Genomic DNA, 15009 nt, shown 5'->3' with positions numbered 1-15009 from the left:
AAAAAGTTTATCTCTGCCACAGCCCCAAAACTGGAGCTGTGAAGCTCATCCTTGGATTCCTTGTGACTAGAGAGTTAATCCTTTTTTCTGGTGCTGTAAATGTTTATTTAGCCATCTCTCTTATGCATTTATGGAGTTCAAACATTTTTGAGTGTATGTTGGGCAATTGCCAGTGTCCTGTCCAGGGATTCTTTATGACTTGGAGCATCACCAGTAGTAATCAATGTAGTGGTGATCATATGCCTTTGTGCTCCCACCCTTTTGCAAGTGATGGATATGGAGAGGACTGTGGGAACATTCCTGTCTGCAGGCTGCATACAAGAAAAATGTTTTGTCTTGCACTGCCTACCGAGTCCAGAAATGTTAAGTCTCTGTAGCAGTCTTTCAGTGCAGCAAAACTCAAGGGGGGCAAAAAGCCTGGTGTAGGGTGGCCTTCTGGTCCCATCTCCTCCTAATGATACCAGTGTTATGACTGTGCTGTGGACCTAGATCAGATGTGCTTTTCTCTGGAAGAGGTCTGGCCAATTAGCATTTTTGGAAAGACAAAACACAGTCTTTCAAGGCAACCACAAAAATTTGGAATTAATGAGGTGGAGGGAAGGAAGTACTTCAGCTAAAATATGGAGTTGCTTCTTGAAGCTATGTCCTATTTATGAAAATTTCTGTATAGGCTTTCCCTGTTAAAGGCAGGAAAACAAAGACTTGCAGAAGGCAAGTGGGGAACATTATTGCTGTTGGAGTCAGTTGAGAACTTGAAGTCTACGGACTAATGTTTCAAAACTGTCAGCTAAATAATTCAATAAAGCTTGACCTTTTCCTCTGCATGCAGATTCAGTTCAACTTAATTCCACTTTTGCTCCTGCTGAAGACAGAAAACTGCACGCTAAGGCAAACAACATTATTTGTAACCCTCTCTATTCTTTGATTGCTGACCTTTTCTTATTAATGATGAATGACTGCTGTGGCGCCCTAGAAGAGCTTCATGTACCAGAAGGGGTTATGCACATTCCCTTTTCCTTTTCTAAGCAAATGCGAGGGCTATGACTTAACATTCAGAAAATGAGACCATACCGTGAATGCATTAAAATCTGGTTTTCCTGCTTTGTTGTTGTTGTTGTCTGCGTTAATTTCAGAACTGTGCTTAACTGTACGCATTGCTCATGAGAGTAAAATGGTAGACTTGTCTAAATCTGAAATGTTTTCTCTGGCCTTTTATTTAATATCCTTAGTGTCATATGCATGTGCATGTTGCATACGAATCAAGACGAGCTGCTCCGAGCCAGCTCTTTCAATCCAGTTGATGCTGGATAGACACTTCCTTGGTGGTGCTGGACCAGTAGAGTTTCCGTGAGGAATTCCAGTGTGTATCTAGCACTTGTTGGGATGCTAAAAGTCCTGATAGGGATTTTTCAAGGAGTACGCTTACCTGCTTCATTTAGATCCTCTACTAACTCCAAGCCCAAGACAAGTTGCCAGTGCACTCAACATGTGAAATCACATAGTTGAATGATGATTGGTTTTGTTTTGGTTGGTTTGGGGTTTTTTTGTTTTTTTGGTTTTTCGTTTTGTTTTTTTTTTTTTTTAAGTCAAGACCTGTTCATACTCACTGCTGTGGTACCTGGGCATTGAAGAAACGATGTATTTATCTGTATCGGTGTTGTCTTAGGATTTTGATATGAGGACAATTACTGTGATAAATTTGAACTCTTCAGTCCAGACTCAAGAGAACTAGTAAATAAATGATTTGAAGCTATATGCCTTTACATACACAGCTCTGTGTGCCCTACTTGGAAATGGGGTCTGTGCAGACAACTGCAGCACGTGTGCAGGGCAGCACCATGCCGTGGTGTCCCCCACCTGCCTCTGAGTAAGCCAGCAGGGTATGGTATTAATGCAGATCCTGGTAGTAAGTCCCAGGGCTAATTAATTATCCAGAACACGATACGGGGCCCATTTCAGTCCCGGAGCTTGCTGAATAGGAGCTGACAAAATGTGCCCTTGATGTGCGGCTACAGTTTTTCAGGAAAGAAAACACAGGGTTAAGGAACTGCAAGCCAGCCCTGCTGGGCTATGCCTGCACCACCTTGCAAGGAAAGCTGCTGCTTTTTATGTTTGGAGTGGCCCTTAATTTGATTCAGGTATTGGAACAGTGCTGCCTTGTTACAGTTTTATAAGCAAGCCCTGTGGGCTGCTTTGCTTTCTAAAAATCTCTGTATTTTGCTCTGGTTGTGTTCACACCCCAAACGGGACTGGAAGTCTGGGGAAGGTTTGAGGAAAACTTGGCAATGGGATCAGATGCTCTGTTCCCGGGTTTGTGTTAATTCTACCTTCTTGTGCCCAGGGTCGGTGTCCCAGAGAGCTCCGTGCAAACGGCCTCTGTGTTAGTGTAACTGGGAGTCTCGCCGAGTTCACATATCGCACTTTCCTCTGTGTCGAGTCCCATGTTGCACTGTGCCTCCAGCTAAAGGCTTTTAGCGAAGTAGAAATCCACTTATTTAACTGCCCGTGATGCAGCTGTTTTAGGGCTATTTTAAGTGCATGACAGTGGAATACAGAAGGAAATGGCTGCTGTTGTTGTTTTCCTCTCTGCCTTCTTGCTGGACTATATCTGTATCTGTGGTGGTGTGCGACTGTGTAGCCAGAAAGGCTGGAAAAGTGTAAAAGAACTGGGGAAAAAAAAGCATTTCTAATGTCCATATAGTGACATACCTTCCTGCCATCTCCCAGTTAGCTTCTGCCTTGCTGATCTGTGTCTCACTGTTAAGATTACACATTCTCAAGTCTAACAAAAACTCGACCTTCTCCAATAGTTGCCAGCATAAGCTGGCCTAGTGTCACAGACTGACTCGCCTGCCCTATTGCTGTGCAGCAGCTGGTGGTCTGTTGGGCCGCGCTCCTCACCAAAAACATTTTGTTCAGGGCTGGTGTGAAGGATCCTCCAACTTTCTCAGCTGTGCCTGGTTGAGAGAGGATGGCTGGGGATGCGAGAAGGGGTGTATTTGCCTTTCTCCGCATGTGGCACTTCAGAAGACAAAAGGCGGGGGAATTGCAATAAATGGCGCACCATTTTTTGAAACAGGATGAGTGGAGCATTTCAACCTGGGGAGCCTGGCACGGAATAACAACTTGCATTTTATTTCATCAACCTCATACAAGCGGTCAAAAAGGCAGTTAGTTGCACCTCATCCTCCTGTCAGGAGAGAGATTGGCCAGAGAAGCAAAGAGCATCTGGTTCTCATTGGGCTCTGCCTTTGGATGGTCTTCATTCTTGTTTGTCACATTATGTCTCTTCCCCCCCCCCCCCCCGCCTTCCTCCTTCCTCTCCCCCCCCCCCCTTCAGTGAGTTTACAGGCCTTGCTGGAATGCACATATGGTCCTTATCATCCCTGAAGTCCAGCTTTTTTTTTTTGGGGGGGGGGGGGGGGGTGGTTAGCAGTTTGTGACATCAGGCACTGTTAGAGGCATTAGTCACTTTTACTCCAAATAGAAAGGTCCGTGGTTTTTGGAAACCTATGGGGGAAAATGTCTTTTATGTCAATTCTTGGCATAAATGGAACTGTTAGTGCTCTGAGCTTTGCTGACCTTTAGCCAAACATTTCGCCTGGAAGACAAATGTTCGTTCCCACTCTCTACAGCCACTTCTGAACTGTCAGATTTTGCTGACTTCCCTCTTCCCAGAAGAATGCGACTGTATCCTTTTTCTCCATCCTCCTGCTGAGTTGCTGTAGCTTGCCAATGTAAGCAATTCCCTTTGCCTCCCTGCCAATGTGCCTCAGAGGCGCGGGAACAGCGGCGGCTCCATCGGCTGCAGGGAGCGCGTCCTTGCTGCGTGGCAGGGGCTGCGTCTCGCAATTGCAAGCTGCCGGCAACCAGGATATTTGGCGCTAGATGTCGGGGAGATGGGCCTTGCGCTTCCTTCCCCATGCTGCATCCGTGCTGGTGGAACTGGGATTGGGGCAGGAGTTTTGCTCAGACGGATTTTGCTTTGGCAGGCATGGCGTGCGTGGGCTGCACCTGGGCAGGGGCCGGCTTGCGGTGCCTGCTCGCTGTCCCCGCTGTCATCCTGCGATTCACTTTGGGAGCCAGCCTTGGAGACAGGACGTTTCCTTCCCCATCACTTCTGCGTGTTATTGCCTGTGCTAATGTAAGCGAGTCCAGCATCACCTAGTCCCCGAGGGGTCCTCTCAGGGGAACCCCTTGCTTTGTCTCGCTGGCAGCCTTCTTTGGCTAGTGATTCCCCAGTTAAAACCTCTGACCTGTATTTGTAGAGCAATATTCTGTGTAAGGAGGGGCAGCATGAGACCCACGACTACCCTTCCCCATCTGGTGCTGCCTGGTGCTTTGTTGGCCAAATTGCTTCCAGCCTTCCTCCCACAAAATAACCTTTTCTGCTATCCCGATTCTCCGGAATTAAAAGGAAAAACCAGCACATTCAAGGAGAGCTTTTTTGTGTTCCTTGTAACCTCCATGGTTACTGAGCGAAGGAGCCAACTGTGGCATAACATTTTGTTGTATTTCTTGTTGCTGGGACTAGGGAGACCTGGCTCCTTGCTATTGTTTTAGACATTGCTGGAGAGCTGGGGCAGGGGACTTACTGAACAAAACACACTCTATTGGCAAGCTGTGTGCCTCTAAGCGGTTATAGCTGGTGCCAGCTTTTATCCAGGAAGAGCAAGACAGTTTACTGAGATCCAGGCCTTGGGGGCAATAGCTGCAGCAGTGAGTCACTTGGTGAGTTGGTGGCAGGGCGGGAGGCATTAGCCATCCAGCTTGCCTACCCCTCTGATCAATCTTCATGGCTTGCTTGACACATTAATCTACAGAATGAGGATATGTCTTCCAAAGGGGTCTGCTCTCCCTGTTGAGAGACACGGGAAGAAAAGAAAGGGGGGGGGGGGGGTGGGAGGGGAAAGACCTCCCAGACTTAAGTAGCTTGTGGAGACATCTGCCCGAGTCTGCAGACAGCCAGCAGCAGAAGCATGGAGACAGGAACTCCCCCTCCTCTGCTGGTGACATTGATGGTTATCCTAGCCTAAAAAAAAACAACAAAGTCGTCTTTCCTTTCTTGATTAACTGATTGATTGCTATGGGCTGTTTTCTTGTGGCACGACTGCACTAGCTGTGGCAAGGAGGGGAAAGGAATTGTTCTTTCTTTTCGTGTTCCCCCCCTTCCTATTATACTTGAGTTCCCTTGTCCCAGAATTAAGGGTTTAACCATCACTTAAGTCTGTATAAGGAAAGGGGTGGGGGCTGTGGGCCCTGTTTCAAGGAACTTAAACAGCGAGCATGGCTCTGGCGTAGGCGCTGGGAATACTTTGTGTGCTGCTGGCAGGGACCCCGGCACTTGGGTTTAACGCAGGGAGAAGGTACTCTAGATCTGTCTCTTGCCGACTGCCCTTTGCTTCTGTGCTCACTGCTCTTTCCTGAGCCACCTTTTTGTCTGAGCAGACTAAAGTGTTTCTGAGGTCCCTGGCTTTGGATGCAGCATCTAAGATTACTTCAGAAATGCGGGAACGTGCGCCTAGTAATGGGACAAAAATGTAGCTGGCCTGAGCTGCTGACAACAATAAAAGCTTTCAGAATTTCTTAAAGGTGCCTCCTAAGTCGTGTGGCCTCAAATAACTAAACACTTGCTTCATATTTGTGGTTGAGCTCAATATTTTGCATACCAGCATTTTTCCCCTCTTGAATTTGAGGCTCGTTTTTGTTTTCTTTAACTCTTCAGAGGCCGTGTGAAGCTGACCCCCAGCTGCCAGGAGCAGTTGGCCTGGAGGGGCTGAAGGGGAATATTTTGCTGGCAGCGTTAAGCAGAAGGGGCTCTGCCAGGAGCTTGCTTGGGTTGAGGGAACAGCCGTCATCATGGTTAAGTCCGGAGCAAGGACAGCAGGCTGGGGCCGTAAATGTGGATGTCCTTGTGGACCCTCTCTCCTCAGCCTTTTGGGAGTGACGCTCTTTTTTTCTACCCAGGAGAAGAGCAACTTTGCTTTATCTCAGACCAGCTACCAGACATCTTCTGAAGTGTAAGCGCGTGGCTTTGCTTTGTGCAGCCTCTGGAGAAGTGATGCATTTCTAATCATGGGACCCACCTTTATATCCACCTCCCCATCTGCACACAGTCGTACTGTTGCTGACTCCAGTGAGGAAAATAAGTTTCCCCTTATCCCTGCTAGCTCTGCCAAGCCACCGTGGCTTAGGAGGAATGAGCTGATTCTCTCCTTGCACGTGCCTCGTCAGCCAAATTGTTTTATAAAGCTTCACTGAATTACATCCAGGAAAACCCGCTGTTTGCCACAGAGCATCCGCTCCAGCGTTGCTTGACCTATAAAACCTTTGCCACCAGGAGCTATGTATGAAGAAAACCAGATCCGAAGTAGACTTGACAGGGCTCTGAGATTGCAAACCCTTTCTTGTCTTTTGCAAGGCATTTCTTTCCCCTTAAAATTAAGAGCACTAGGACATGGGGTCCTGGCAATTAATCTTTTTATAGCGATGGTACGTAGCAGACGCTGTGCCTCTGGCAGCCTGTCTCTGCTTTACTTACTGCTTCCCTTACCCTGCTAGAGTTAAAACCAGCAGCTGCGATAACAGCATCTGAAAGATTGTTGTTGACCCAAGAAATATCAACTGTGGGATGCCTTGTAGGTCACTCTGGAAAGAAAAGTAAAGTGATCAGCATCTTTCCCAATAAACAAGCATTTATATGTTCATGTTATTCTGTAGTTTTTGTAGGGGTTAGCATACAGCTCTGGAGATTCAGAATTGCTTCCCGCTCATGCAGACAGTATGTGAAGAGGGAGGGAATATTTGCCCTATAATGTGGTGTTCAGGAAAGGAGACATGGCTGTGTCTTAGGGAAGAGTTTAAAAATAAAGACTGCTCTTGGGATGTCTTAAGTTCTCTGACATCTGAGAACCTCCAGACACCCAAGTCTCGCAGTGTATCTGGTGCAAATTGGCTGATGTCTATAGAAGTCTGTGGAGCTGCAGTTTTACCCGTGCTGATCTTGTCCATTGCTCCTGAAGCTCCAAGTGAGGAGAAGTGCTTGACAAACAGTTATTCTTTCAGCATGCCTGGAAGAGGTCAGTGCTTCCAGATACAGTGACTTGTCTGTGTCTTAACAAGGCATCTCTTAGGACTGTGTTACTGTGAGTGACAGCTGAGGATTTGTTTTAGTCCAGGAGTGTATTTAGGTGCAGTATTGGTGAAAGAGAGGACTTGTGCTGAACTCAAAGGCATGCTGAGCTTTGCTTGGCTTTGGAGGGAAAATGAGGAATACCTTTGGGAAGAAGTCAGCGAGGCAGGGTGATGATATGCCCTTACACTTAGGGCGAAGTGCCCGGCAGCGCTGCTGCCTTCCTTTGGAAGAAGAGCCCCGTGGCAGGAGGAATAAATCAGCGTTGTAGTATTGGTCCCCTGGCTTGTTGGGTGCACGCAGGGGCTCTGGGCTTGTGTCTGTGGGGCAGGAGCCTTGGCCTGTGTCAGCCTTTGACCACTCTTCAGCTGGAGGCACCCAGTTCACAGTGGGATGACTCACTTGAGATCAAAACCCAGCCCACTGACTCTTTTCAGGAGCTTGTCACAACGATTCATAGCCAGAGCAATGTGGCCATCTGACTTAGCATCCCGTTGTTTTTAAAACACTTCTATTTTGCCAGACTGAACGTGTGAATCACTTGCCTGTTCTGCTAATTATATACTGAGCAATCATGCTTGTTGCTCTCCAGCAGAGGCTTCCTTCCTGTGTGGATAAAATCTGAGCTCATGGGCTACTCTTGAGTTTGTAGTGATTTCAGTCCTTGCACCCTCCCCGGGCAGCCTGAGGGTGAAGACCGTAGCACTGCTGAGCTCATAAAGCCAGAACTGCCCCATCCAATGCAATCAGGCTAATCGGTAAAATTGCCCATCGTGCTTTTGCTGATTGACATCCTTGGCAGACCTGTGCTTTGGCTAAAGGGGCCGCAGAGCCTCATGAGGGGTCCTGCAGCTTCCAGCCTGCTGTGGGGAGAGCAGAGGGAGGGGGCAGGGTTTTTGTCCTTGTGTCAGCATCCCTGTAGTTACAGAGCAGGAGTAAGCTGTCCCTTTGAAGAGGGTGAAAGCAAGAGCAGAGGCCTGGCTGCAGTGGTGAGAGGTTATGCAGTGTGCACAGCTCCCTTTAATCTTTCTTCTCAGAGAGGAGCAGCCTGTGTCTCCCCCAAAAAGGTGCTGGCTCTCCAAGTCCATCTTCATGCACTGGAACTGGCTGTTATGTTGCGAGTTGCTTTCATTTGTGTGTGGAGAGAGATATTTAGAAACTCTAGTCCCTTTGGCTCTCTTGCCTTGTTCAAAATGCATATCTGTGATACTTCTGCAGAAATGCACATGTTTTCTGTATCCGCTCTACTCAATGAGAAGTGCTGCAGTCTGGGGAATACTGAGGGAGGTGGAGACTTGGGTTTGCATTTCATCTCTGCCCATGCCTTGGGCCTCTGAGCTTTTCATGAGTGTTTTTGTGTTTAGGGCAGATATCAGACTATGCTTCTGCCTCATGTTATGCAGCACAGCTTGTGAAAAATACTTGGCATTGAAAAGTGTAGAGATAGTTTTTGTTTTTTCCACTGTTGATATTTGCCACTTACAGGAAAAAAAAGAAAGGGGAGGTACGCAGCAAAAAATAACTGACACAGATGCAAGAGATGAGTCTAACTCCTGTTCCTGCTGAGTAACTGATGATGAGGCAGTACTTGCTTTCCCAAAATATATCAAGGAAAGAGATACTGGTGCTGTGCTGAGAGATGTTCAACACCCACCACTTTCTGTGAAGCCTGTGAGTCATGGGCACCTACTGCTTTCTGGGATCTGCTCCGAGCTCCCTTCACTTAATCATAAACCCAAGCCCACTGGTGTTTTAAAAATACTAATGTTACAAATATTTAATTTAACCCATTCACATCATGCATAAATCCCAGTGTATCCTTCCATTGCCTGGGGCTTTTTCCGGAAAGTCACTGTTGTGGGTAAATGAGGTGATGGTCTCTTTCACGGTGGTGTGGGTTTTTTTGGTTTGGTTTTTTTTTTTTTACCCAGCTTGAGTGGAGGAGATAGCATCTCGTAACCACCTTAAGCTTCTGTGGTACGGTGCTGGTGAATAGCTATCCAGTATATGGAGGGATGGAGGTGAACAGTCTGGTGTATTGGCGTTAAGCCCTCAGACAAGCCTGGTTCAGATATTAAGAGAAGGCTTAGGTACCTAGGACAGGTGTCAAGCTGCATGTGCCAGCATGGCAAAAAGGAGCCTTTTGCCCCTTTGTGTCGTATGGTGATGGCACAGACTTAGACATTTTGACTTTGAGATGTTGCGTTTCTCAGAGAATTTCTGTATTTTTTTTCTTTAAGTCTGACTGGTATTTTCATCAACACTCTGCCCAGATGTAACTTATTTTTTCCTGCAGTTGATGGCTGGTCTGTGTGTTTTGAGGAGGGAAGTAGAGATGCTCAGCAATTGTGCAGAGAGTGGGAAGTCCTCCTCCGCTTTTGATTCTTATTTTAACAACTGAAGAGTGTCTTTTTCTGTGTCTGGTCCAAAGCCCACTGATTTTGTGGAAAAGAAGGTGGTGCTTCCGGCATCTTTAAACCAGGCTGAGGCTGCCCACGACTGTAATCTAGCTCAACAGTATGGTCTCGGTGGAGTGACTCTGCTGGAAATGTTTGGGTTTGGATAAAGGTTAGAATCTTAAGTTAAGGACAACAAACTTTCAGAGAAAAACGTCGTGTGAAATAACAGCAGAGCTAGGTCTACTGAGTTGGTGGGGGTTCTTTGTTTGTTTGTTTATTTGGTTTTTTTCCTTTATCTGTGCTCAGGATGTTGGCATAACTGCGATTTGCCGGGGAATAGATAACTGGGCTGGCTTCTTTTTCCAAGCCTCTCTGTGAATTACTGTACAGCTGTTGTGGATAAGTTCTAAATATAATCTTGGAGTTGTTTCAAACCTCCCTTCTGCGAGGTCTGTGCTGCCCCATTACCCTCCACAGAACGGCCTTGGGGTGTTTGATGTTATCAGCTCAGGCCCCCCAGCAGTGTGGAGGAGGAGAGCGGGTCACCAGGGGTGGCTTGCACCTCTGGGGTGCCTGGCCTGGCTGTTTTCCTGCTGAGGACGTGGAGGGGCGGCACGGTGGGCTTTGTAGGTCACGCAGGAGACGCCGGGAACGGTGCCCTGCTTTCTCACCTCGTGTCAGATGAGGTTATTTGTAAACCAAGGCATCTGCAGAGCAACGCGCGTGGTTTTTCCCTTCTGGTCAAGGCTTGTGAAAGCTGGAAAGAGGTTTAGCTGGCTTTAGAGGTGCTGTTGCCATCTAAGCTATGTCCCACCGTGGCCATGCCAAAGGGCTGCAGCAAAAGTGCAAGAGCGTTGCGTTTCCCTCGCACTGCTGGGAGAACAGAGCAAGTCTGAGAAAGCTCCTCCTTCCCTTTGGCAAACTGAGCCGAGGAGAGCATGAGCTTGCCCCTCTGCTTGCCTGCACAGGTTTCTCTCAGGAACAGATTTTGGAGTTGCAGCTAGGACCGCATCACAGCCCGTGTCACTCTTTCGCGTGCTCTTTGGGAGAGCTGGCCTCACTGGGTGGTTTGGGGAAGCTCCCGCGCTGGTGGGGGAGTCTTGAAAGGTGAGGTTGGCTGGTTTCTGCCGTAGAGCTCTACAGTGGACACGGAGGAGGCAGACTCAGCTGCTTCACCTATTAAAGAAGAATTGGTCTGCTCGCAGCTATGACCACATTTCACTGTGTCTTTTCCAGGTGTCTGCCCAAATAATTGTCGGGTAACCCTAGGGATATGTGATGCTGAGGCCTCAGAAACCATGTTTGGGTGTTGCAAATTGGTACAGAATCATGGTTTATTAGTGGCAGGCATGGAGAAACGGTCTGGTGGTGTTTGCATGCCTTGGGGTTGGGGATCTTTTAGCACCTGAGTCCCGCAGTGGAGAGCTGGATAGAAGTAAAAGGAGAGCACGTTTGGGAGGCAAACCTAAGACAGGAAGATCCTGTGTCCCAAAAACTCATGCATTGTTACACAGTTCTGACAGGACCAGGCACAGCCTTATTCCCTGACAGGGGATTGCAATCCTGTTAAATGCCTTTCTTCTTGGTCTTACAGAACGATGACCTTAGGAACTTGTCCCTCTCCGGCCACGTGGGCTTTGACAGCCTCCCTGATCAGCTGGTCAACAAGTCAACGTCACAGGGCTTCTGCTTCAACATCCTCTGCGTGGGTAAGTCATCCTGCACCACCGAGCGGTCAGCTCATGACAAGAGGTGCACGTGTATCTGCAAATTAGCACCTTATCCATCCTGCAGAGGGTAAGATCTGAGCCAGTGGGGACCATAGTGGCAGGGAAGTGACAGTTTCTTCCCAGAGCTGCTCCAGGGTAAAATCTGGTATCCCTCTTTTCCCTTTCTCTACCCTGTCCCCTGAGTCAACACATGGAAATTTCTAGCTGTTAAAATCTACTCTCTTGATCATCCTGTGGTTCTGCTTTCCCCAAGGGCTGCCCATAAGGAAACTGAGCTAACTTGGGAACCAAATGTATTTTTAAAAGAATGTTAGCTTAAATCTGCCTTTCTCTGGGTTGGGCGCAGAGGCTGTTTCTCAATAAATTGCATTCCTTCCCTTCCAGGCTTTGCTTGCCTGTCTCGCTATATTCTTAGTTTTTCCAGTTGGAAACGATGTCATTTTTAGTCTCCAAATGATGTACTTGAGAACAAAGCCTTGTCACCTGTTCCCTGCTGTATTTCATCTGGGTGCTGCAAGTTGGTTTTATAGCCTGAGTTACTGTGTTACTTTTTGCAAATTGTTCAGAGGATGAAATATGGGGAGGCAACTTCTCTTGGCTATAGAGAGATAGCTGCTGTCTTGGTACTCTGTGGATATTACGCAATTGGAAATCCATTGCTGGGCCCTAGGGAGCTGTGTGCCAAAACGGCTTTGACCTACTTATTGGTGGACCTCTTCAAGATGCCCTCAGATTGTGGTTCTGTCAATTGATAAAAATGGTGGGGTTTACTCTTAGTTTGTCAGAGCAGTCTACAAACATCATCTTTCCATTCATTGTTCATGTAAGCCTGCAAGAAGGGAGTATTGTGCCTTCTAATTAGTTACATTAATTAGCTGGAAAAACCCCACAACCCTCTGACTGTGATTTTTCTACAGCAAGTTGAGAATTTCTGTCTGCAGCGCAGGCTGAGCTGTCTGAAAAGAAATCTGGCAAACAAACTAGACTCCTCTCTGTAGCTTTGCATGTTGAAGAACGAGATAAGAGAATAGTTGTACTTCTGCACACTCAAGCTACCAGCCGCCACGTGACTCTCCTAGCAGCATGAAACCATTTAAAATTCAGCAGGAAACAGCCTGATTAGCAGGCAGCTCTTTGACCAAAATGGCATAAATTAATTGCCTTTTTCTCTTGCAGTAAATATTCATCTCTTAGCATGACTTGATATGTCTCCATTAACATAGCAATTTGGTCCAACTCTTTTCTCTTGTAAAATGTGCTCATCAACCACTTTTCACCCCAAATTAAAATTTCACACGAATTGCTGCAGTTGTCCAAGGAATAGAAATCTCCCCCTTTAAAAAAAAAAACTAACAACTTTTGAAATGGTGTTTTGAGAAGGGACACAATTTATGTTGGCATTGTAATGTGAGATTTAGAATTGCGGTGTGCGTGGATAAAATGCTGCAAAGCCCCTCTAGCACAACGTGCAGCAGCACTGCATTCACATCAGGAGCTCACTAAAATATGTGGTTTCAGAGATTAACAGTCTGTGCCATCAGTTCAGAACTGATCTTTTCATGTGGGTTATGCTCTATGTGGGCCTAGATTTTGAGCTATACTGTCATGTATACTTTCTGTCTTCCCCCTTTTTCATTTGTTCATTCTTTTTTAAAAGCTTGCTTTATGTCCTGCAGCTTCCCAGCGTAGGAATGCTGTGACAAGCATATCTCAGCTCAATCATTTTACTGGGCTGTAGGTAATCGCTTGCCTTCCTGAGCCTAGCATGAAAATGGTCGAAGTCAAAGCCAGCAAAACAAACTGTCGAGTATCACAGAGCAACAGGCAGTTGCTGAGTAGTGGTATTTGTTTCTGTGGACACAAATGGTTTCCTGAGGTCTTCTAAGTGGAGGTTTTGCATATTTTGAGAGAGAGATTTTCATGCTAGGAGCGCTGCGTACAGCCCAGAGAGATGCTTGAGGGCAATCCCAGGTGCAGGCTCTCCTATCCCATCTGATATTTTGCATTGCTTTGCTATTATTCACTTCTACTTAAGATTTTGGAGGGTTTAAGAAGTTAGAATAGGGCCCCCTCACAAGCCTGACCTGCAAATGCCAGAGCTGCACACTGCAGTCCAGGAGGTCTGTCCCAAATCCCTGCATCTCTTCGGCTGGAGCAACTTCAGGGCATTACCTCAGCCCACCCTCTGCTCACAGCATGGGCAGCAGTAGCAGTTTGAGAGTGTAATTGCTAAGCAAACACTTTTGACTTAAAAATGGGATTTAGGCTAATGCTTTCATCCACGTTACTAATTGCACTAGGGATTAGTGAACCTGTAACAGTTTTCAAAGTTAGTGTTTAAGCAGTGTGCTATTTTAGATTTTTTTAAAAACTTTTAGTGTATTTCTCTGTCTCAAATTTTCATTGTCCAAGTTGCACTATGGGTTTTTGTGATCCTCTAGACAAAGGAATGGAACTGAGCTGGAAAAAAAAAGCAGCAGCATAAAAACATGTAGAGAATCAGATACCTCCTTGGGAATCAAACTTGGAATTGAGAGAATTTACAACTTCTGTAAAGAAAGTTATATCAGAACTAGGAGTTAGCCTACACTATTAAACAGAGAGTTAAGTATTTCTCAAGTAAGAATGGCTTCTTGCTGTCCTGAATACAGGTGTCGCTTGCAAGGTGGGGAGGTTGGGGCTGTTCATGTCATCAAGCAGGAGAGAGCCTGCATCGCTGGTCAGGTCATACCAATGTAAAAACCACGGGCAATAGCTGAAGACTGCTGGAAGCAAATGCTTTCATGGGAAAGGAAGGATTATTTGTCTCTGTTGCACTGCCAGTGTAGCAAGTCCAGTAACAGGGTTCTAGCAGCAGCAGGCATTTGTTGGTTCATCATGGAAGGAGTCCTTTCCCTTTTCCTAGGAGGGGAACTCACTTGGCAAATGTCTAAGTAACTATTCTTAAAGCTGTTGTGGTTTTATTTTTAAATTTTATTTCTTATTTGTTTTTCTCCCCCCTTCCTTCCAGTTTAGTACCTTCTCTTCAGGGAGTCTCATACGCCTCAGCCCGTCCTCTCCAATTCCTCCGTTTCCCATGGGAAATGTTAACAGTAGTATTACTGGAAAAGATTGTGTGCCTCTTTGTATTTGTGAAATTAGCCCCTTTCCTTCCCCAAAATAATGAAAAATCCCTAAGGTCAGTGTTGCTTAGTATCTCTGGTGGTGCCCCTTTCGGTGTCCTTGCCTGTGATTGTGGTACAATGCCCTCGAAAACCCAGCCCACAGGTTTCTCTTGCCATTCCCAGCCCAGCAGCCTAGCTCTTCACCTGCGGGTGATGACTTTTAGCTCTGAAGGCATTTGGCTTATCTTGGTGTCTGTCAGGATAGCAGCTTTTGCATAGCAGGGGCTCATTTCGGATTCACATCCCCAGCATGTGGTGCTTTGATCGGGTACGCCTGCAAGGTGTGCTGCAGAGACTCAGGCGGTGTGACCTGCGGAGGAAATTAGTTGGAGCCCAGCAGCAGAAGCCAGAGCTGCTGTCACCTCCCAATATCCACAAAGTCCCCAGTTCAGTCCTAGGGGATTGGTAAAGATGGGGACTGTCGCAAAACACATCTGTTCCTGCAAGGATTATTTTGCTTAGCCGTGTGCACGTAGCCTAATTCCACTGGTACCGAAGTGGAATAACTCCTTAGCCTGGCAAATGTGCCTGAGAATGAGATGAGGAAAAGCAATTGGACCATACTAACTTTGCCTTTGTCTGCT

At 46.8% G+C, this 15009-nt stretch overlaps 1 protein-coding gene across 14 annotated transcripts in view; it reads left to right on the top strand.

The window, feature by feature from the left end:
- The window catches only part of SEPTIN11 (septin 11), a 66316-nt gene that overhangs the window by 19053 nt on the left and 32254 nt on the right, over positions 1 to 15009 (top strand). For all 14 annotated transcript variants that reach the window (XR_005932602.1, XR_005932595.1, XR_005932600.1 and 11 more), the window contains exon 2: positions 11126 to 11240. Coding sequence is in view for 7 of the 14 variants with exons in the window: in XM_041124080.1 (XP_040980014.1) it covers positions 11126 to 11240 (115 nt within the window). In the remaining 7 variants the exon portion in view is untranslated. The remainder of the gene's footprint in view (positions 1 to 11125; positions 11241 to 15009) is intronic.

This window comes from Aquila chrysaetos, chromosome 1 (assembly GCF_900496995.4).
Source record: "Aquila chrysaetos chrysaetos chromosome 1, bAquChr1.4, whole genome shotgun sequence".
In the NCBI taxonomy this organism is placed as follows: domain Eukaryota; kingdom Metazoa; phylum Chordata; class Aves; order Accipitriformes; family Accipitridae; genus Aquila; species Aquila chrysaetos.
The sequence above is the reverse complement of the archived record's forward strand: the minus strand, read 5'-3'. Positions and strand labels throughout refer to the sequence as shown.